Source organism: Sciurus vulgaris (genome assembly GCF_902686455.1).
Source record: "Sciurus vulgaris genome assembly, chromosome: 4".
Taxonomy (NCBI): Eukaryota; Metazoa; Chordata; class Mammalia; order Rodentia; family Sciuridae; genus Sciurus; species Sciurus vulgaris.
In genome coordinates, this window is record NC_136464.1 from 83,380,615 (window position 1) to 83,405,146 (window position 24,532).

Below are 24,532 nucleotides of genomic sequence, written 5' to 3' on the forward strand. Positions count from 1 at the left end.
GTCAAAGAAACCAAATTCTCAAGGCAGACTACATTCCAAAAAGGTGGACCCTATATGCCACTGTTCTATTATGTGCACAGTACTGGCACATAATAGATTCCTGAATATTTGTTGATTGAATCATTAAATAAATGAATGGAGATATGATTCCCTACCATCAAGAGGACAAAAAAAGATACTCTAAACAGATTTTGTCTTATGTATTTTCTCTTTCAAAAAAGTACTCTTTGTTTTCAAAAAAACTGATGCCTCAGAGGCCAGTAAGATGTTCTGAAGTGAAAGATTTGTAAGAGTGAGGCAATGATCAACTTTAATTCTTTTTCAATGTTCCTTCTATACCTAGTCAAATGTGGGCTACTCTATGAAGCACCTGGTAGCTGTCCCAATTCCTGCCCATATTGGAATCATCTTTTTCTATTATTGTAAGCACTGAAAGGCAAAATGAGTTTGTAGGACTAGAATTAGAGTTAGTATTAAGACCAAAGCACAGTACCCAATAATTAAAGTTAGCTTGGAGACTCAAATAGCCAAAGTGTTTTGTCCTGTCTTTTTTAATAGAAATTGATTCAAAGGTCTAATTCTCAGGGACTTATTCCCTCATTCCAGGCATAATTTCTGAATGCCATTTGGACATAGTGAATGGCTGATCTGCCCTGTGGTTTCCCCATGAGCATCTAGGCCAACCCCTACTTTACTGAGAATGATGATTTCATATAGTGCATCTCCCTGAGATGTGAAAGGTGAAAGAGTACCATCTGAATGGCTTCAGGAGAGATCCAGGACATGGAAAGCTTATAGACAATAATGGGAAATTTTCTTCTAGAAAATAGTTACTTGTATGACCATAGCAGTACCTTCTGGAGAATGTCTTAGGCAAACCATCTTTATTTAAAAGAACAATAAAATTTATTACTAGGATAAATGAAAAAAGGAAAAAGCCTTCTGAATCTTGGAAGAATGAGGCAGTTTAATTTCAAACCAATCGTTATATTTTTTCTATTCTATTATTTAGAAAATGCTGGTTAAACATAAAACAGAGAAGATTGCTTAAACATTAAAGACATTGATTTGGGTCTCTTCTTGAAAGGTCAGTGTGTAGGAGATGAGAGATTCTATAGCCACAGAGTTCACACAAAGCATTTTAGCATCAGAATCTCCAAAGAGCACATCAACTATTTATTATCCACATCAAGTTCCTGGTCAGTTCACTTATCAGAGAAACTAAGAAAGAAATTTTCTTTGGACATTCTTTGGGTATAGTAACAAAACAGTTTTGGAATCAGCTGTTAGAAACCATAATTAAAGCTGGTTTATCATGCTCACTAATTATTCTATATAGTTAGTCTCCCTGAAGATTTATATAATTCTCCCTCTGTTACAAGCTTGTTTCTCCCTTGGGCCTTCTGCAACCAGACAGGTAAGGAAATGAAGTACTTGGAAACCAATGTATTGTAATTTCTGCACAACTAAGCAGATATTTTCATTTGAACTTAAAAAAAATCTTAAAACATTTTTTCTGTGTATTAGATGGTGCTTGCCCATTAGAGGTTTCAGCTCTACCACATGGGTAAGGACATCCCTGAGTAGAAGGAAAAAGCGAAGAAGCGTAAAAACTGGAAAAAGCTACATCGGTATATTTTCAGGAACATAATTAACACCAGGAAAGGCAGGAGGTTTTTATGCAACAACTCTCAACAACAATCTGATGTTGCTGTCAGCCTAGCCAATTATCTGCCAACATTGGTGATACTTTCATTCACCACTAGAGAGAAGTAGAGGGACCTGATGTTCAGAGAAGCAGCAAAAAACTCATTTCCCGTTTGCTTCTGTCAGATGGAAGTGCTTGTGGGCTGGTCTCATATTCCTGCACTTCAGTGCTGATGATGCACATCCTTTGTGCTCCAGGTAACTGTGCCAAGGAAATCAAAAGGATCCTCTCACTTCAAGCCCTACACTCAAAAAGGTCAGGAATGAACCCTGTTTCATTGTCTTCCAAGGAAGCAGTTCAGAGCTTCTCACATGCTTTGAGACTAATCCTTACACTGGGTAGGCTCCAGGGGCAGGCAGAGTAGGGCAGTGCTAATAACAGGGACTCTGAGGACAGATCAGCAACCTGAGAAACAAATATGGGACATTTTATCCTTCCCAGTATACTAGCCTTGATCTAACTTCATTTTCAGTTTCCCCACTAAGCAGTAGTAAACACTAAATTGAGCACAGCTCAGGTTTTTACCATGCAATGTAGTAGAACACCTAGACATTAGGGACTGCTTATCCTTGGTTATTTGTAAAATAAAGAAATCTCCCTCACACTAGGCTGTGTGGGTAGGATTTGCATCCTTGGAAACCAAATAGAGGACTTTTCCTACTGTTTCCCGATTGTTTTTTATTTCCCTTCCCACTTACCGTTCCTACCTCTTGCAAGGGACCAGAACCATGCAGGAAATCAGCCTCCAAAAAATATCAACACTGAAGCTTCAGAAGGTTGGTCATTCCTGCAGAGCTTTCTTAAAAGTGTGTCATACATAAATGCAAGGTTTAAGTAACCTCACAGATCTTTAAGAACATTGCAAACATCCCTTGTTTAATTAGTAGTGATAGAGTTAGGTAATGGCCTGTGGCTTTCTGAGCAAGGCCTCTGGAGGTTTCTAGTCTTTAGGGGCTGCCTGCAACTGTGCTGTACACATGTACAGTCGTCTTTCTTATACACTTCATAAATCCTCTTTAGACTTTTCCAGGCATCTACTCACAATTATTGCAATACATTTTAATTGAACCCCGTTTTCCCAATTTTCTAAAATGACCCAGTGCCTTAACCTAGGTCTCAAAAGAGATACTTTTGGACTCCAATTGTTGCCTTAAATTCCACTTCCCCAGGGAAAGGAAAAAAAGAAAAAAGAAATTCTTAGGTTGGTGTTGATGCCCATTCTCTCCAAGTAGAAGGTGAACTACCTGCTTTGTAGCTGGTTGTTAGAGGTATGGGTTCCAGTTCTCAGCATTTCTGAACTAGTTAACTCAAGGGGATAGGTTAACTAGTCCCGGTTGCAAGCAAACTTAACAGGTTTGTTCTGGGCTGACGGCCATTGCCTAGGTTCTCCAACCAGATAAGTCACTATGGCTGAGTCTACAGAAGGTGAAATACATCACCAGCTCTGAGTGAGTGACTGGAAGTTTGTTGCAACATCGGCAAATCCAAGCAGCGGGTTGCAATAAAAGATACCTACCCTTTTGCTCCACGAACTCGAAATCAGAGGGTTCACCCTAATCAGTGAAAGAGATGCGCCAGACCTTTGGGACCCAGCCCTTCTCCGACGGTTAGGATCGTGCAGATGATAGAGGGCAAGGAGTCTCAGGTTTCAGTCCCTAGGTTTGCTCTGTGGGTAGCAGGTGAGGAGTAGGAATGGGGACTCTCCCCAGTGGTGTCTGGATGTGGGTGCTTGTGTAAGCAGCTCCTCAGAGGCTCCTGCGGGAAGCTGGTCTGTGCCCCTTTTTCCGCTACTATCCGGGGGGAATTCGAGGTCTGCTGTCTACGAGGGGCGGGAGAACCTAGAGCAAAGGAAGCGAAGCACTTGCCTCGGGAGCTATCGGAGGGGAGTAGGAATTTGGAAAAGTTCCCCAACTAGGAACACACGTGACCTCCTCCTGAAAGTAGTTCCGACAATCGCTCGTGTATCCTTCCACCTCCTTTTGAACCCTCCTAGGCCTCCTCGCCCCGCCTACTCTAAGGGCTGCAGCTTCCTACCGTTCTGTACTTTACACTTGGACCCAGTAACCCGGTCCTTAAGCGTGCACTGTCCGGCCGCGGGAGCGCTGAACCTGGCCCCGGGCGATCCGGCTCACCAGGTTTTCAAGGCGGCCAAAAAGGGGCGGGGCGAGATGGCTTGTGAGGACTGAGCTTGGGTTGACGCGGTGACCTGACCTCCCAGATGCTTGGATCTCCAGGAGGCAATAGAGGAGAGTGGGGTGCGTCCCACTTACTGAAATTCACTTTCAGTTCACTTAGCTGTTCTTTGGATTCTGGAAATTTTGGGGAGATGCGTATGTGTCCATACGAGCGCGATCGGCTGAGAGCTTTCATTTTTAGGGCTAATGAACTGAGTTGCCTGGGAAGCAAAAGGTGGGGCAATGAATGGGAGCAGGATGAGGTGATACATGACTGGAGACACAATAGGGGGTTGTTCTTTGTGCTAAGACTGACACCTTGAGGACAGGGAGCGGGAAGAGTGGGGATACCTAAGTAAAGGCTGATACAGTTAAATTACTGCCAATGACTGATCATAGTGCAAACCGAGTGGGAATGCAGGCCATATCGGAGAAATGTAGGGGACGAGTGTCCTCGCTGGATATCCCTATACACTGACAAGAGCGGTCACCTGGTCCTTTCCACCTGTGAGCACAGGTAACCTCAAGCCGAGAGTCAGTGACACTTCTCAACCCGGCTCGTCTTTCACCATCTCTCCCCCGCCTCCACCCTCACTCCGCCACAGCCTACCCTACCTCGGCTAGGTTTCTGGGCAGAGGCGGAGGCTCAGTTCGTTCCCCCGCCTCGCGCTGCTGCAGAAACAGTCGCGGCAAGTGCAATTCTTAGCGGGCGTCTCGGAACAAGCTCGAGCGAGCCCCCAGCAGTCACACTGGGCATGCTCAGTAGCGCCTGCAGGTTGAGGGGCTCTGCGCTCGCCCCGGGAGCTATTGCTCCCGCCCCCTCCTCCCGGCCCTGTGCCGCCCTGGCTTCCCCTCATTCGCCTCCCCCTCCCCTCGGGCTCCCGAGGCTCTCGGGCTCCCGGCGGGCGGCGGAGGGGGCGGGCAGGCCGGCGGACGGTGATGTGGCGGGACTCTTTGTGCACTGCGGCAGGATACGTGTTCGGACGCTGGGACGCGGCTGCGCTCAGTTCTCTCCTCTCGGAAGCTGCAGCCATGATGGAAGTTTGAGAGTTGAGCTGCTGTGAGGCTAGGCCCGGCTCAGGCGAGGGAGATGAGAGACGGCGGCGGCCGCGGCTCAGAGCCCCTCTCAGCGCCTGTGAGCAGCCGCGGGGGCAGTGCCCTCCGGGAGCCGGCCGGCCTGCGGCGGCGGCAGCGGCGGCGTTCTTCGCCTCCTCTTGGTCTTTTCTAACCGTGCAGCCTCTTCCTCGGCTTCTCCTGAAAGGGAAGGTGGAAGCCGTGGGCTCGGGCGGGAGCCGGCTGAGGCTCGGCGGCGGCACCTCCCGCTCCTGGAGCGGGGGGGACAAGCGGCAGCGGCTGCGGCCGCAGCTCCGGGGAGGGGGTCGGAGTCGCCTGTCACCATTTCCAGGGCTGGGAACGCCGGAGAGTTGGTCTCTCCCCTTCTACTGCCTCCAACACGGCGGCGGCGGCGGCGGCGGCACATCCAGGGACCCGGGCCGGTTTTAAACCTCCCCTCCGCCGCCGCCGCACCCCCCCTGGCCCGGGCTCCAGAGGCCGCTGGAGGAGGCAGCCGTTCCGAGGATTATTCGTCTTCTCCCCATTCCGCTGCCGCCGCTGCCAGGCCCCTGGCTGCTGAGGAGAGGCAGGCCCAGTCTCTGCAACCATCCAGCAGCCGCCGCAGCAGCCATTACCCGGCTGCGGTCCAGAGCCAAGCGGCAGCAGAGCGAGGGGCATCAGCGACCGCCAAGTCCAGAGCCATTTCCATCCTGCAGAAGAAGCCCCGCCACCAGCAGCTTCTGCCATCTCTCTCCTCCTTTTTCTTCAGCCACAGGCTCCCAGACATGACAGCCATCATCAAAGAGATCGTTAGCAGAAACAAAAGGAGATATCAAGAGGATGGGTTCGACTTAGACTTGACCTGTATCCATTTCTGAGGCTACTCCTCTTTGCTTTCTGTCACGGTCTTATAACGTGGGAGTAGACGGATGCGAAAAATTTCCGTAGTTTGGGTGACTGTAACGTTTACCATGATCATATTTCTGTATCATATATTTTGTGTCTCTTCAGTGCATTCAACCTAGGGTGTGTTCGGCTAGACGGAACTCTTGCCTGGTTGCAAGTGTCAAGGCACCTATTGCTTTCTCAGTCTATGTGGTCTCTTCCTAAGGGCTATTGTCCGTTAATACATAATACAGTACCCTGTTAGTGGATTAGTGAGTTTGGTAATCCGGTCTCCTAAATGAACAAAAAAGTAGAAGCGTTGAGGTTGAGCATATTTCGATTAAATCTTGGCTTAGGCCCTAGATCAAGAGTATAGATTAGATTAAAATGAAAATTAGTGTTGCACGTACGCATATTGCATCAGAATTTTGCAGTGATTGTTTTTAGTTTCCTGGGTTGCATTGATAGATTTTTTTAAAATGTGAAGTGTGGACTGATTTGCATAACTTTAGAAGCAGAATCATTTTAAACATATACGGTGCGCATCAGAGAACAAAGTAGATTTGTATATTTAAACAAAGTTAATAACAACTTTGAACTGTATTTAGAAGTTTTGTAGTTTGAAATCAATAGTGCGATAACATAACTTATAAGGTACTCTTATTAGACCTTTGTTAAATTAACCTTTTCCTTTTCTGATGAGGTGATGATGGAATGATGTAGTCTGAGCCATGAAATTTTACATTTCAGTAGCATTTAATGTTCAGTTGTCGTGGCATACTTAATAGAATGGAGATTGAGTACCTTTTGATCCCAGATGATAATGTGTAGGTTCAAGGGTATTGAAGGTAGCAAATGATGGTTGTAGAGGTTAAACTTCAGTTCTTACTTGAAATTGACGTATTGTGAACTACAACTGCTAGTTACCTTTTTTTCTTCTGACCTTTATTTAGATTTCAGGTGTTCTGACACCTTTTGGGTATATGTTAGTTTTATTCAGATTTGGTCGAATGTCAAGCTAATATTCTGAATGTTGGCAGAGTGGATTATTCTAATTTCGGATTATAGGTGTATTAGTTTTTTGAATGCAGTGGATTAAATTTACTGAGTCAGCTTGTTGAATAAGACAAAAACTAATAATTTTAACCTACATGTAGTTTTGTCTAAAAGTTAAGCCTTTGTACTCTAAAAGTGGTTATCAAAAAGCATTAATCTTTGCAGTTTCAGGTACAACTTACTGGTTTTGTTAGGAATGGGAATAAAAAAGCCTCTTTTTTTCAGAATGGAAAATATTGACAGGAATTGAGAGCTTTTAGTAGGCCAGTATATAAGGTGTGTGAAAATAGAATTGTTATTGGTTCAAAGTGACTGAAGCATTTAAGATTTCTCAAGGCCTCTGTTAAGATCTAAGATCTAAAATTTGGTGCTGTAAATTGTCCAGCAGTGGACAATATTTAGTTAACATTATGTAAGTGCATAAGGTTAATTTTGTTTTTTAATTGCTGGGAATAGAACCTGGGGCAAGTACCCAACCACTAAGCTACATACTCACAATAAAAAGAGAATAACTTATATTCAGAATAAAAATTATTTCTTAGCAAATAATAGTAAACATTTTGTTCAAAGGTAGAATGGCACGAAAGTGTTTATATGTCCTGCTGATAATTGAGGGGAAATATTCTTTTTTTAAGAAAATGATTTATTTTGGAAGAGGTTTTATTCTTTTGGGTTATAATAGCTGCATATAAATATGCACAAATAATTTTGCCCAAGTTTCTGTTTTGAAATGAAGTGTACTGAATAAGTAGCTTCCCAAAATTTAAGTTTTCTAAGTTAAAAATAATAATTTATTATTATTCTTTGGAAATTAGTATTTGGAAAATTTGAAGTCTGCGTTAATTGAAAAACTACTAAGGCTGAACTTGACCCCCTTGCCCAAAAGGTTGTTGGGGAAAATTTTTGATTTGTGACTTACTTCAAAAGCAGTTTACTACTGGTGTGAATTAACTGTCATCTAGATATATAAGAATGAGTTAGATTTCTCTTTATCTTTTAAAAAGCCCTCCTGCAAAGAAATTATTAGAATGCTGTCTGGTAGACAGATTTGCTTTAGTTTTCACAGTATGATTATGCTATTTTTGCTTTTTCCACTTGATTTAAAATTGTCAGGGTTATAAGACCTTAAAATTTTGCTTGTTTCTTATGTGAGCAGTGAGGTGATGGGTAATTTCTCCTTTGATTTCACAGTTTGTGGGCCTCTTGCCATGACATTTCCGTGACTTAAATTTTTCTAAAACTGTGCTTTTGGTTATGGTATGTGTAGAAAGCCATATCAAATATTGCTTCAAATGAATAACTCCTCTTAATTTCTAGAGTTGTGGTTTTATTGATCCAATGTTGATATGAGAAAAAAACAGTAAGGAAATGTTTATGAAGTTCTTGCTCTTTTGATAGTTACACTCCTAATAATTTTGATACACCAAAGCAATTTGATTTGCTTGGTTTCACTTTTAGGGGGGCTGGAATTAAAATGGTCACTGAAGACTGGCAGGTTGTAAGTGTGTATTTCAGGAGCTAGCTTGGTAAAAGTTAAATTCCTTTATAAAGGTAGTGAATGGAGTAATCGTATTTGCTAAGGAAAGGTTAATAATTGATTTCTCAGAGGAAAGTCGAAGATGGTAATTCAGTTTTAAGATTTTTTTAAAAAAGTATATTCTAAGAATTTTATAGTAGGGTTTTATTCTTAATGTTAATCTGGAAAATAGTGACCTATGTGAGACTAAAAGATTTAGTGTCTGGAATTTAGAACGTATGGAAACTTTAGGTTTCTTTTGGATTTTTGTTGTTTGATAGATTTGCATGTTTTCAAATGCTGATGTTCATGGGAAGTATTTTTAAATTGTGGGAGTACAGTGATTATTAAAGTTAGCTTTTTTAAAGGTAAGTGATTACTGAGATTAATTTTAATATTTATAAAAAGATTTTATTCACAGTCTTTATGTATCTACTAAACTGTATTTCCTGAAAAACACAACTGAATGACCTAATTGCTACATGATAATTTACAAGCTTCATTTTGTAAAGCTTATTCAGGAGAAGGTGCATCTGAAAGGAGTAATTTACAACTTAAATAACTCAATATAAAGAAAAAGTAATTTTATTGTCAGTTACACAAGAATACAGTCATCAATATAGATTTATGTTGCTTATAATATATTAAATACTGAATGATTAAAGATAAATATGGTGAGATATAGCCACTTATTTGTAGACATTGTTTTAGAAAGAGAAAGATGCATAGTATTATCTTAAAATTTTAATAAATGAGAAAGGCAGCTGGTGTTATTTTTGTGCAGAATAGCATATCTGCTTTCTCATAATAACTGTATAAAATGTATGAACTTCTTAGTGTTATGAAGTGGCTTACTTTTTGGAAGTGAAGTCTTCAATTCTTATTTTCAAATGTTTCATTTTGAAATTTGTTCCCACTTGCTACTTTTTCATTTGGTAATAGCTTAATACCTTTAAAAAATTTTTAAGCTACTTCTAAAGTAATCTCTGCAGTGATTTTTAATTGGAGAATTATTCATTATAGGAAATCAATTCACCAAGTTTCAACATTAATTCAACTTCGAGTGAACATTCAGTTTTTAAATTTTTATCTCAGTATCTTATGTAAGGCAAAAGTGTAGGAAATGTTTTTATACTGATCTGTGTGAATTCAGTTTGTAAAGATAATTTTGAAGTATATGTATGCATATGACAGTTTTTCATATACTTGAAATATTAGGCCTCTGTCATACTGTAAGGATTTAGCTTCCAGAAGGTATGTTATTAATGTAGTTTAAGAAATGTATTTGGTACTATTTCTTTTTCTATAGAAACCATTGGCTTGAAAAAACAGCTTTGAACTTGTATGTGTAGAACTTACTACTCTTCACCCTTGTTTCCTTTTTTTTTTTCCCCCTTAGACAAAATTGATTTTCAGAGTCAACATTGGAGAATTCATTTTGTGGCCGGAATTCATTAAGAAAGGTTTTAGGATTTGTTCTAAAGACAGTGAATTAGGATAATTTTATAAGTTTTTGAGATTATGGTCAGAAATGATTTCTGTACTTGCTGATGTATGCCAGAGGCTCAGTAGGCAGAGGCAGAAGGATCACAAGTTCAAAGTCAGCCTCAGTAATTTAGTGAAGCCCTGTCTTAAAATAAAAAATAAAAAGGGCCAGGGATGTGGCTCTGTGATTAAGCACCCCTGGCTTCACTCCCTGGTACTACCCCCCCCCCAAAAAAAAAAATGATTTTGCAAATATTTAGTCCTTGCTATCAGAGATATCAACAGTGTTGAGGATAGACTAAATAACCTTAAGTTGGTAAGGACTTATGGACCAAACTGTTAACCTTAATTCTTTCATAGGCCATATTACTGCCACGTGTATTTCTTGCTATGTGTGGTTAGAATGTTTTGGTCAGTGAATATGGTTCTTTTAAAGTATTCAGCATATGCATTCATTACTGCAAATATATTTATCATGAACGGTCAAATTAGCTTATTGAATTTGACTCTTCAGCATGCCTCTCAGATTTTCTTCATTGGTTGAAGAAGAGGTTAGTAATTTCATTTATTTAAAGTAATTTGCTGTGGAATAATCTGAGTAGACATAATTGAGGGATGAATTAATTTTGTCTGGGTTGTCTTAATTTAGTTCAGAATAGTTAAGGCAGATTCCATATTTGCAAAGTTTGACTTTGGGGCATGTATGGAGTCTTTAAAATATTAGATATACACCTGTTGATAGTGGTTAAACTATGGAGAGATGTCATTGTAGCCGAATCTGTGAGCAAAAGAATATTCTTGACTTGTATACAGTGTGGAAAAGAAGACTGAATTATTTTTTAAACAACTGTCCATATGGTTATCATCAGTAATCATCTCTTCAAATATGAACAGTGAGTCAAACTTACTGGTGTGTGTGTGTGTGTGTGTGTGTGTGTGTGTATATATGTAAATATGAAGTTAGGGAACACTGTTCTTAATATTTCTAAAAAATGAGTTTTCTTTTGAAAGACATTACCTTGGAGGATATTGTTTTAAAATTATAAAGTTAAATCTATTCAAATTACATTAAAATATTGACCATTTTATCTGCTCTTTAAGTGTATATATTGTTTCATTTTAGATTTTAGACTGGTGTATACTCTGGAACCAGACTGTGTTGTAATTCTGGCTTATTACTTAGTAGCTAGATAATTTTGAGTAAGTTATTTTACTTATTTCAGTCTATTTTATCTGTAAAATGGTAATGATAATGGTACCTACCACATAAAGTATATCTTGAATAAATGAGATAAGTAATGCACTTAACATATATGGTACTTACCTCATCGTAAATACTTAAATAGTAGCTGCTGCTCTTAAAAAAAATTATAATTTCACTACTTGGGAGGTTGAGGCAGGAGGATCACAAGTTTTGGGCCAGCTTGGGCAACTCTGTGAGACCCTGCCTCAAAAAATTAAAGAGGGCTGGGGATGTAGCTTAGTGGTAAAGCTCTAGGCTATCATGTGCAAGGGCCTGGGTTTGATCCCCAGCACCACAAAAACAAAACAACAACAAAATCTAAGTAAATTCCTTTAGGATCTGTCAGTGTAGTATGTCTGTGATCTTGCTTTTTTTCCTGCAGTGTAAACAGGGTAAAACTTCGCTCACTCGTGCTGTTGTCTAAAGAAAAGTTAATCATGCTAATCAAAAAGCATTTGTTTTAAAATACTAAGGTAAATAAAAACTTCCTTTATATATGTTATAAAGGAACTAGAATTTAAAAATAATAATTTGTTTTAAAGCTTAATTTTTAGTGTTAAAGATAGGTCAACCTAAATATGTCTTTATTCACAAAAAGTAATCTTTCCCTCAAATGAGATAAAACTTTGTGTAACAGAAGAGGTAATGAACTTTTTGTCAGTAAAGATGTATTTCTTATTTATTTATTTATTTATTTCTGGGGATTGAACCAGGGGTGCTGAACCACTGAGTGACATCCCAAGCCCTTTTTATTTTTTATTTGGGACAGTCTCCCTAAATTGTTTATTTAGGACCTTGCTAAATTGCTGAGGCTGGCTTTGCACTTGTGTTCTTCCTGCCCCCAGCCTCCTGAGCTGCTGGAATTACAGGTATGTGCCACCATGCCTGGCTTTACATTTCCTTTTAAATTCAGCTTGGGAAGAGAATCATGCGACTCTGAATGCCAAGTTACATTTATTACAATAAAATTTACACAACATAATCTTCAGTGTATTAATATAGGAATTTAAATTTAGTGTTAAGCTTCTGTATTATTGTGTCCTATTTTTATTTTTAGCCAAGATTTTCAGTCTATTTTAGGCCTTAGAAATGGGAAGAAAGAGCTAAAGGATTTTTTCTTTGTGTACTGTTTTTATCAAGTATAAGGATGAATGGAATAAACTTAAGATTGATCTTCCCGGTAAAGCCATTATATGTGCATAGAGATCAGTAGTTTTTTCCTTTGCCTGTACTCTTTCCCGTCTCTCTCATAAGCATCCTCAGTTGGCAAGCACTTCATAGCTGGGCATAGGGGTGTACATCTGTAATCCCAGCAATTTGGGAGGCTGAGGCAGGAGGATCCCAAGTTGTGGCCAGCCTCAGCAACTTAGTGAGATCCTGTCTCAAAATAAAAAATAACAAAAGGACTGGGGGATGTAGCTCAGTGCTAAAACACCCCTAGGTTCAGTCCCCAGAACCGGAGAAGAAGAAAAGGGAAATACTAGTGAGTTTTTTGCTTGGTTGTTCATTTTGTATTACAGAGTGAATAACACGCTAATTTTTCACTATATGACTCTGATTTTCTTTTAACATATTTTGTTAAGAGTTTTATAATCTAGCTGCATTTTTGGTAGAAGTCTAGGTTGTAGAATTGAATTGTGCATTCTGATATTTGAGCACAGGTGAGTTGTGTAAGTCAATGTCTCTCTCTCTCTCTAGTATACCTATTTTTTGTTTATATTACTTCCCAAAACTTACTGTTTAGCATTATAAAAGCTGTTCAGAATAATTTTGACTTTTGTTTCCTTTGATTTTTGTAGGTTTTCAAGCTGAAGTACAGTAGGTTCTTTTTCTATTAGTGATTGCAAAGTTTACATTCTGCTAATTTTATGTTAATATTTTCAGTCTTTTGAAGAGGATGTAATTATTTAAGTAATTATGAAATGCCTTGTGGTTTGAGTTTGGTATCTTTAAATGAGATGTAGTCCTCAAGTAGTTATTCATAAATATAGTATATACTTATAAAGTTAGAAAAAATTTTTGCTTTTTCCCCCTATTTAAAATTTTCTCACTATCTTGAACTGGTGAAATTTTCTACCACTGAACTATATACCCAATCTTTTTATTTTGAGACAGGGTCTTGCTAGGTTGCCAGAATGACTTTGAATTTGTGATCCTCCTGCTTCAGCCTCCCTACAGCTGGAATTATAGGCCTCCAGCAGGAATTGTAGGCCTGCACCACCTTGCCCAGGAGATAATTCCTTTTAAGTATTCTGGTTGTTTCTATTTTTAGAATGACATTAGGGGATGTTATCATTTGTTTTTCCAGTGCTAGAGATTGAACCCAGGCCTTACACATGGTAGGCATTTCCATCCCTTGGGGATGTTATTCATCTTGATTTTTAGTTGTTTCATTTTTAAATGTGTAATTATGAATTTACTTTTAGTCTGTCAGAGATAAAGTGGGAGGCTCCACAATGTGAAAATTGTGTTTTGGTAGTTTTAATTTGGCCATGTTATAAAATTTATTCAACATTTTGAACAAATAAATAGTGAAAGATATTGTGGACTTGAGCTAAAAGATTTTTCTTTTAATTAATGTCATAGGATTAGCTAGCATGTACTGTGACAGTCTTATTTAATATTTTTTGATTAACAAAGCCCTTTCTTAATCATTCGCTCATTTGATTTTGTGAAGAAAAGCAGCCTAAGAGGCAGGCATAGCAGGCAATATTTTACTCCTTTTCTTGCAGTTTAAGAATTATAGCTTCGATGAAATCAGTAACTTGTTAAGGGAGAGTGGAAGATTGAGTCCAAAGAACGATGCAGCGTGTTTTGGGCACCTGTTACAGCATTTTTACCATTACATCAGTGGTTCTCAAACTTTCGTGTCTGTCAGAATAACTTAGAGGGTGTGTTAAACCACGGGTTTCTTGCTCCAACTCCTAGAGGTTCTGATTCAGTAGGTCTTAGTTGAGTTCTGAAAATTTCTAAGTTTCCGGTGATATTGATGCTGATGGTCTGGGAATCACACTTTGTGAGAACTGCATGTTACATTATCTTCCACCAAACAAATTCTTAATATGTTAACCCTTAATAGAATTTATACATGCATCATCTCATTTAATCTGTGACTCCTAAATAGCTTAGAATAGAATATATCTTAATTTTGTAGGTGAAGCAAAATGAATTTAGAAAGGCTGCATAGTGTAATGTGAGGACTATAGGTTTGGAGTCAGCTAGACTCAGATTCTACCTTAAATTCCTGTTCAACCGCTTTCAGTTGTATATTAAAAGACATGCTACTTAACCTAAGTGAAACCAATTTCCATAGGTTTGTTTTTTATTTTTAGGCATGTTAGAAGTATAAGGTATTTTCAGAGTGTTGGTGTCAACTGAGGATGATCTCTTCCTACATCATCTGGGACTTTTGGCAGTCACAGACATACAGGTGGTCACAACTAGGGTGAGAGAGGGTGCTTATGGCTGCTAGTGGTTTGACGCCAAGGATGTGCTCTTCATCTTACAATGCATAGGACCACTCCTTCCCATCTCCAACAATTATCTAGACCCAAATATGGTGTAAAGTGTCTGGCATATAGTAAATATGGCATTCTATTAAAGTACCTTTGCCTTTAAGTTGTGTTAAAGAAGGTCAGGTTGCTAATAAATGATGGAACCAGGCCTAATACTTGGATTTTCTGACTACTGCTGACCCTTTTTTTTGGTATCAGGAATTGAACCCAAAGGTGCTTAACCACTGAGCTACATTGTCGGCCCTTTTTAGTTTTGACTTTGAGACAGGGTTTCACTGAGTTACTGAGGGCCTCACCAAATTGCTGAGGCTAGCTTTGAACTTGCAATCCTCCTGTGTCAGCCTTCAGGGCTGCTGGGATTACAAGTGTGTGCCATTGTGCCTGGCTAGGCCCATATTCTTTGTAACAACTTTGTCCACAAAAGGCATCCCTAAGTAACTAAAAATGATTTATTTGAAGAGGGCTCTTCTTTTCTTTGGCTGATGTGAAAGTGTTTTGAACCTGTGCTAGAAAAGGTTGAAGATGTTTTCAGTCAACATTTGTAAGTGTGATGCACTGTATGTTGTATTCAGAAGATTGTTACATAGAACTGCAACAGGATGGATATACTTTATCAGAAGAATACAATTAAAAATTCTAAAAAAAAATTCCAGTGGTTTTCAAGTAAGTTTTCCTTTAATTATGTAATTGTTGAGTGTAGGGAGTTACTTTGTTCCAGAATACTTTTCTTTTTATCTGTAGTTGTTTTTTAGTGTTCTTTAGTTTTATACATTTTTTTATTCTAGAGCTATTTTTGCTATATTCAGATGTAGTAACATTAAATATAATCATGTAAAATGGCAAATTTCTGACAAGTTCTAGAAATTTCCTCAACTCATTTCTTCCCAGATAAAGAAAAGAGAGCTGACTTGGCTCTAAGGTTCTCTAATGCATGTTTTGTGTTATTTACTAGGCCCTAAATTTGCTGTCAGACTGTTGAAATAACATTGCATTAAAGTGAAGTTTTTAGAAGAGAGTAGGATGAGGTTTTAGATTAGTCCAAGATGGAAAGATGCCAAGGGAGTAGCTTTAGTGGATTCTGAATTTTTTGGTTTTATTTGATTTTAGAGCACATAAACGTAATTATGAAAGGATTCTAGGAATAGATTGTTTGCTATTATTACTTTTTGTTTGCTTGATTTAGTTTAGTTTGCCTTCTATTTTGCATACAGAGGACAAATATCAAGGCCTGTTTTTAACATCTTTTTTAATTAACGGGAATGTTTCAAGATACTCAAATATTTTAAAACCAGAAAGACTGTATGATAACTTCAGGTTTAGTGAGAAAAACAAGTAATATTCATTACTATAATTTAATTGGATAAGGTTTATTGTTTTTCATTATAAATAAACTCCATTAGCTTACTAAAGAAAATTTCTTTTATCAGCCATTGTCTTTAAAACTTAATTTTTTATGTATTTTTAAAAATCGAATTCATAGTAAGTTCAAAGGGGGTGATTTTTAAAAAAAAAAATTATTTTTTTTTGGTGTGTGATGCTGGGTATTGAACCCAGGGTGTTCAAGCAAGCCCTCTACCAGCTGAGCTATATTCCCAGCCCTTGATGTTCTAATTTCATATAATTGCCACAATTATTTTAAACATGAAACAATCAAATAATTATTTATCTATTGCACTTTAAGCTTGTTTCCATTTTGAGCTATTTTCTGATATTTCTTTAGAGTAGATTTAAGATAACAAATATTAGAAAAGATTTGCATTTTATAAAATCTCAATCTGTAAGTATTGAAGTCTTCAAACATTTTTTCTCTGAATTACTTCTAGGGAATCTATTGCATATGCAATACTTAATGCATGTTTTACTTAAGGGAAACAAAATAAAATTTACTTTTCGATCTAAAATGCACAAAAATACCTTACTCTGTTAATTTTCTTTTCTGATTATAAGAATATTGTGTTGAAATTAAAGTGGAATAGAAGTAATTTTAATAAATTATTATTTTTTTAAAAATTTAAATTGATTATAACCCTATTGTTTCCATTTTGTTAATTAGAAGGGATATTGGTTTGCAGTGATGTTATTCCCTGAAGCATGGTTTCAGTGGTATCGTTTATATTTGCATAGTTAACTGAGTAATTGGTGTGATATTAATTGATCAAAGTCTGTTAATTTATCATAATACCTCTTTCTGTGTTCAAAATTGAATTTGTTTTGTCACATTTTGTCGGGATACTTAAATGGAAATATCTTAACCTTATTAGTTAAATTTTAATTTTTTTCAAGGAAGTATATTTATTAATATAATAAATATTATATTTATTAATATAGTTAAAGCTAAAATATTGAGGTAGAAATAAAATTTTCTCTTTTTAAAAACAAAATTGCTTGTTAGAATAGTATTTTTGAATGAGAAAATTGTTTTGACTCTTAAACTTAAGGCAATTTTCATCTAGGTGTGGTGTATACCTTCTTGGGTGCTAATGAAAATGTGGTAATGGCAAAAATATTTTGTATGTGTATGCATTTATACTTTTTCAATAACATGATGAAGCAGTTTAGCATCTGAGTAACCTACTTAAACAGGTTTGTAGGAAATTATTAAATGGCAGTACACTAAAAGGTATGATACAGTTTTTCATTTCTTGGTTGTGGTCAAGATTATGTATGATACTGTAAAATATGCACTTGCTGACTACTAAGACTGGATTCTTTTTAATACTGAAAAGGTCACGCAGATTGTGATTATTGCGTAGTGTCCAAGAACTGAGGCCTGCCATCTGTTACTTAAATGTAGGAATAAGTTAAGAAAATTTAGTGATATAAGTAGTTTTGACATCTGTTTTTGGAATCATTTTCTAATTAGAATATTTTAAGACTAACACAAACTTTTAGGCTTTTGCAAAAATGAAACAATAGTTATGCTAGTGTTTATATTTTTCTATTAAAGTACAAAGGTTCTGGTTAAAAACTAAAGATTATGTAATGACAGCCTGGCTTTTAGTCATTTGCTTTTACTAGATTGTTTGGATATGTAAGTGGATAAATTGTGTTATAACTTGATATTAAATTATACAAGATTTTGATATTTTTAAACTGTAGTTTTCCCAAGAAGTTGAGATATGCAGAATTCATTTTTATAGAATTCAACCAGAAAACTGATTTAATAAGCATTCCTTAAAGATTTGCTTTAAGTATTTTTTATATTCTCTGCTTTTTTCTCCACAAATGAGCTTCCCCATTTAAAAACTTGCTATTGAATTTTATGCCACTGTAGACACAGTTTCTGATTTTATTTCCTTTTTACCTCCAAGAACTTAGTCTTAACATGTATTAAAATTGCCTTTAAAAATTGTCTACTTGCGGGGCTGGGTTATGGCTCAGTGGTAGAGTGCTTGCTTATTAGCACATGTGAGACACTGGGTTCGATCCTCAGCACCCATAAAAATTTTTTAAAAAGTTATAAAAATATTTTAAAAATTGTCTATTTGGTTTAATAGAATTGGATTAATTTTAATATCTTTATTATATTGACATTTAAATTTTCTTGGGTTTTTTGTCATGCCACAAGATTTATATGATTGAAACATTTAAGTTTAGATATTTAAAATTTTAGCCTTTCAAATGCAACTTAGTGTCTGAAGCCTATATTTTTTGTATAGGAAACATCTTGCCCATTTTTTAGATTAATGTCTGTGAAGAAAGTAGATTGTTTTTTAGCATCACTTTTGTCAAAACTGAATTTTAGGCCATGTGAAAATGATACTCTTTTGGACCTTTTTGAATAGATATTGTATACATAAGTGATATCTTGTACATCGAGAGACATAAATAGGTGAGATTTTTATTCAAATACTAGAAATTTAAAAGATTTTACCCATTCTGTTTACTTAATAGTAATTTAAATGGTGCCAAGTGTTGAGTTCCTGACCCTTGTTTTCTTTCCTATTCTTCCATTTGTTATTTTTGTCTTCGTGTACGTTAAACCTTTTTATACTTTAAAATTTTATTTGCTAGTTGAAAAGTGTAATTTCCTTTAGTTTTTTTAAGAAGTTTCAACTTAACTATTTTGTAAGTTTTTTTGTGTGTTCTTTGAATATGAAAATTCTGCATTTGATCTTGGATTAGTAATTGTGCTCCCATTCCCCCGCCCCCACCCTGTGCAATAATTGAAAAAAATTTTTATTAGTTATACATCACAGTAGAATGCTTTTTGACACATCATACATAAATAGAGTATAGCTTATCATTCTTGTTGTATATGATGTGGAATCACACCAGTTGTTATATACGCATGTAGGGTATTAATGTCTGATTCATTCTATTATTCTTTCTCTTCCCACACCCACTCAAATTCTTACCAAAATGGTATCCATTTAGTAAAAAGCATTTATAGGTAGCTTGCTAAAATTAAGAGCATTATCTTTTCAAACCAGGATCTATTAGTATATTTTAAGATTTCGTATTAAAATTGCATATTATTACATTCTGAAATATGAATTTTGACTAGCATTTTAGTATATATGATTTCATATTTTTCTGGTCATTCACTACACAAGTGAGTATAAAGTTGGTTTAATGATTCAGCTACCTTCAGTGGAAATAAGAATCATTTTACTATATTAGAACAAGGCAATTATAAAATCAATAATATTCTTTTTAATATAATAATAAATGACCATGTGTGCCTTCATATCTTAAAATACACATTATTTCTAGTTCTTGTTGTTTTTCACCAGACTAAAATACTACAATTAGGCAAACTTGTATTTGCCAGTTGGAAAAAAATTAGTCATTTCCAAATGGTAGTCTGGCTTGTAGTACAGGTTAAGGAGAATTTGATTTATTATATTAAAGTCAAGTATAAAGTGAAATCATCTTGTATACCTTTGTGGATTTTTACTCTTTTAAAATGCTTTTAAATTAATACCTTTTATTTTTGAAATATAAATTTTGATTGTGAGAATCAATTTAAAGAGTTTTGGCTAAATTATTAGGAAAAAGAAGCCTTCTAGCTAGAGACATGTTTGTATTAGAATGCATTTTCTTAATTCCTATGTATAGTAGGTTTCAAGTATTTGTGAATTAGTTCATGATTTCATCTGCAACATCATTACAGATGGCAATTTTGGATTTTTTTTTGTGAGAATGCAGCTAATATTGAGTGAATTGGCAGTTAATATTAGTAGTTCTTTTATTTTTTTCTTTTCCTTTTTGGTACTGGGGGTTGAACTCAGGGACACTTTACACTAGTCATTTTTATTATTTTATTTTCTGGGGTACTGGGGATTGAACTCAGGGGCACTTGACCATTGAGCCACACCCCCAGTGCTATTTTGTACTTTATTTATTTAGACTCCCCCCCCCCCCAACTCCACCCACTGCGAGGTGCTGGGGAATCCAGCCCTGGCCCTTGCGCATGCTAGTCAAACACGCTACAAGATGGCTTGTATGGTCAGCACCTGTATTTTATTTAGAGACAGGGTCTCACTGAGTTGCTCTCTTTTGCTGAGGCTGACTTTGAACTCTCCATCCTCCTTCCTTAGCCTCTTGAGCCGCTGGGATTACAAGTGTGTGCCACCAAGCCTGGCCCTTTAAATTTTTTAAATTAAATAAAATTTTATATTTTGGCACCAGGGATTAAACCCAGGAGTGCTTAACTACTGAGCCACATCCCAGCCTTTTTTATTTTGAGCCAACTTATCTTGCTAAGTTGCTTAGGGTTTCACTAAATTGCTGAGGCTGGCCTTGAACTTGCAGTCTTCCTGCCTCAGCCTCCCAAGCTGCTGGGATTATAGGTGCCACCATTCCTGGCCCTTTTTATTTTTTTATTTTGAGACAGAGTCTCAGCTAAGTTGCTGAGGCGGTCATTGTATACTGAAATCCTCCTGCCTCAGCCTCCACAGTCCCTGGGGTTATAGGCATATGCCACCATGGCAACTATTGCTAGATCTTTATTTTCATCTTACTGATGTATCCCTTGGCATCTTACCTGTTTGAGTATTGTTTGCTGCAAAAGTTAATTGCCTTATGTGTTGTTGCAAACAATTGTCAAAACGTAGTGTTTTGGGGTACTCATTTCTGGGAAAATAAATGATAAATACACACCTTATACAAGCAAAATTATATAGAAACAACTTAGAAATCTAGCATTGAATATAAAAGAGCATTAAAGGTATGAACTTTATGGTAACTGAATCATTATTATTAACTTAGTCTTTCATATGTGTTAGTATGATTTTGCTTAGAAAAAATTTTTTTGAGTGGTTTCTTTTTCTGTAGAAAAGATCATTTAGCTTAGATCAAATTATAATGCTCTTGAAGTATGTTTAATATAATGTGTTGTTAAAATAATCTTTTTGAAAACTTTATTAGTATTATTAGTACGTTATTTCATATTTAATTTGATTTGTCATTGGTGGTCAACTCTATATGTGTTTTAGTGGGAACAGAACCATAGAAAGGGCTGTGTGTATAACAGCAGCAGATTTCTGAAACAGGAAACCATTCTTATCGTATTCATCCAGAGACCTAGGAAGAAGGTAATTGTTTGCTATGCTCGTGCTCGTTAAAACCAGTTAGTTGGGCAATTTAACTTTTTAGAGGTTTACAGATGTAGGCTTGAGCAGTTGTAGATACATTATTTCCTAATTAACAACTGCTATGGAAAAAGTGGATTAAATTAGTTGAGAGGATTAATAAGTCCTCAATTAATAAATTAAATAAATTGTGTTTTGGATTTTAGAGTTGCAAATATTGTTAAGTGTCTTAATAAGGTATTATGAGGTTTAATTTGCTTAAATTTAAATAACCGAAGTACAGAGTACTTTGTTTCTTTAAAAATTAATTTTTTTTCACTGAGTGTAATCTTAATGTATATGTCTTGAATTAAAGAATGATTCTCTAAGGGACTGGAGTTGTAGCTCAGTGGTAGAGTGCTTGCCTGGCATGTGTGAGGCCCTGGGTTTGATCCTCAGCACCACATAAAAATAAATAAATTAAAGATCCATTGGCAACTAAAAAATATTTTTAAAAAAAGAACTATTCTTTAAGGAGTTACCTGAAAAAAAGTTAATTCTATTTTAGATGTTTGTAACTGGAAATTATCTTCTTGTTAATGTATATATGCATATTATTATACAGTTGTAATCAGTGCCTTTGTACTGTTGATCTGTTTTTTTTTTTCAGATGTAATTTTTATTTGTCAGCATACTTATTTTTAAAGCTGTGTAGGTAGTTTCATCAGACTGTGCTAAGTATGGTTTACTTCTTGTACCTCATTAGGATTATTTCCATTTTTTTTCTTTCATAAAAAACACCCTTGTGAATATCTTTGTATAGTATACTTTTTTGGGGTTTATTTTCTTAGAGTGTTTTGCTAGAGTAAGAATTTTGTATGAAAAAGCCTTAGCAGTTTTATATTGTTTTTTATAAGTTGCAGATTTTTTGCCAAATGAGCTAATTTATAATACTAAGTAGAATACTAACTAGCAATTCTTTTTTTTTTTTTTTTTTGGAGGCAGGGTACTAGGGACTGAACTTAGGGTCACTTGGCCATTAAGCCACTCCCCCAGTCCTATTTTCTATTTTATTTAGAGACAGAGTCTCACTGAGTTACTTAGTGCCTGCTTTTGCTGAGGCTGGGTTAGAACTAGTGATCCTCCTGCCTCAGTCTCCTGAGCCGCTGGGATTACAGGTCTGTACCACCAAGCCCAGCTAACTAGCAATTCTTGATGTTAACTCTTGAAGCGTTCAAAGTGAGATCTAAACTTATGTTTCAAAGTAAAAATACATGCAAACTTATTAGTCATCTTGTCATATTGTAGAAACATGAGAGAAAAATCTGGCTTCAGGTTTGGAGAAGTAGAAAACTTTAGTTGAGTTCTAAGATTATTTGGCCTTCTCTTTTCCTTTCTCATTTGACATTGCTAGCAGATAACTAAAAACTATGAAAAGGAACCTTAAATTTATGCTAAAGTGAAATTAATTAATATACCAGAATTCCTTTTACTATTTGTTTATGAAAATACCACATGGAGTTGCTTTGTATTGATGCTTTATCTGAATAACAGGACATGTTAATCTCATGTAGCTTTTAATACTAACAAACTTAACAATTAGAGTCCTTTGGAGTCTTAAACTTTGAAAATACTTTAGATATCTTATTTGGTCTTTGAAACAATCAGTGAAGAAGTTGAAACAAGTGTTATTGTTACTATTTTTCAGAAGAACAAAAAATAATATTTGAGGCTCGGAGATTAAGTGATTTATGAAGTGATAGGATTTAAGTTGAAAGTTGGGATTGGAACCTTCTATATCGACAACATTCTTTCAGTGCTTAGCACAGGGCCTGAAACCTAGTAAATATTTATGTGTTCCTTCATGTTTCTTGAAACCCCATATTTTTGGACTACTCTTTCTCTTACCTTTTTTTTTTTTTTAGTTTGAACTTTTGTGCCTGTATATTCTTTTTCCTTTGGGAAAACAGGTTTTAACCTGCATTGATGTGGTCTGTGTAGGAATGATTATGTGCTTTATAATATCATGATAGAGTTTTCTTAAATAATGAAGTTAGCACTTTACCAACTGGAAAAATCAAGTTAACTTATTTCTGCTTTCTTCTCAGTATGAATTTGCAATGTAGAAACCAGTGCCCATCATCAACATTCAGCATACTTAATAGGGAAAGGTTAAATCTAGCAAGAAATAAAAAAAATTTTCACCAAGTGAGAAAGTCATAGAAATCCATGAGAATGGTATTTAAAGCATAATTAGATTAGAGTGATAATACAGTATAACCGACATACTTGGAAAGTATATGTTGAATTTGAACTTGTTAAAATTTATTGATGGGGGCTGGGGTTGTAGCTTAGTGATAGAGTGCTCGCCTAGCATGCGTGAGGCACTGGGTTTGATCCTCAGCACCACGTGAAAATAAATAAGTAAGTAAGTAAGTAAGTAAGTAAGTAAATAAATAAATAAATAAATAAATAAAATAAAGGTACTGTGACATCTGCAACTAAAAAATATTTTTAAAAAATTATTGAAGGAAATGTAAGCCTGATAGAACTTGTGAATCAGTGGCTGAATTTTCTTCTCCCTCATATAAACCTTAACTGTCTTTTAGTTGAAAGCATTGGCAGAAAGCAGGGATAAAACTCCAGAAATTCCCAAAAAATATAATTAAATCTTTCTTTCCATTTCCTATTATCTTCTGTTATTAGTGTGTTTCTTCACCTCTCCTGCCAGTTTACCTGTGTGATCCTTTTGTGAGCCAGGCAGCTTTAGGTTTGCTTTTGATGTTTCTGGTTTACTACCTCTCTAATATGTTGCTTTCCATTTTGGCTTATGTGTTCCATGCTATAGCTTCATATTGTTATTGCAGTTTTTAGGGAACTCTAATTTAAAAAATGAATTATCCATGATCTGTACAAAAATGTTCCTTAATTATATAAGAAGAAAGTAGTTACTAGTTTGTATGAAACATTGCATTTTAGTTTCAGAGTTATTTAGAGATAAGCATACCCTATGTATTTCACTGGATAGTACAAAGAAATTTTGCAACTGCTTTACTTTAGTACCTATCATACTTAAAAATAATATTCAGTATATATGTTAGGAGCACATTCCTGTAAGGCTTAAAGAGCTGCTTTTGGTTATTATACTGTATTTGAAAATTATAGTTAAATTTCTTGTGTAAACTCCATAATATTTTAGGTGCAAATGCAAATTTGAGATAAGACACTTTATTTGGATCTCACACTTGGAAATTGTTTAAGAAAAGGTATTTTATTAATTAGGTGAAACTTGGAAAATATTTCTAGTGTTTTAAGTCATGATTAAATGCTTAGAACAAGGGCTGGCTCAGTTGGTAGAGTACTTGCCTTGCCTGCACAAGGC

General features: G+C 36.1%; 2 protein-coding genes across 2 annotated transcripts in view; one reads left to right on the plus strand and one right to left on the minus strand.

The window, feature by feature from the left end:
* Positions 1-1,053: 1,053 nt before the first annotated feature.
* On the minus strand, positions 1,054-5,682 carry LOC306658938 (uncharacterized protein; the record flags this gene model as incomplete). Its single annotated transcript, XM_079136220.1, has 3 exons — positions 1,054-1,909; positions 4,498-5,247; positions 5,279-5,682. The coding sequence occupies 2 exons, from the start codon at positions 5,680-5,682 to the stop codon at positions 4,503-4,505; spliced, it is 1,149 nt and encodes a 382-aa protein (XP_078992346.1). The 3' UTR covers positions 1,054-1,909; positions 4,498-4,502.
* The window catches only part of PTEN (phosphatase and tensin homolog), a 76,571-nt gene continuing 57,126 nt past the window's right edge, over positions 5,088-24,532 (plus strand). Inside the window, exon 1 of the mRNA XM_079138310.1 lies at positions 5,088-5,799. Coding sequence (XP_078994436.1) covers positions 5,721-5,799 — 79 coding nt within the window. The 5' untranslated portion in view covers positions 5,088-5,720. The remainder of the gene's footprint in view (positions 5,800-24,532) is intronic.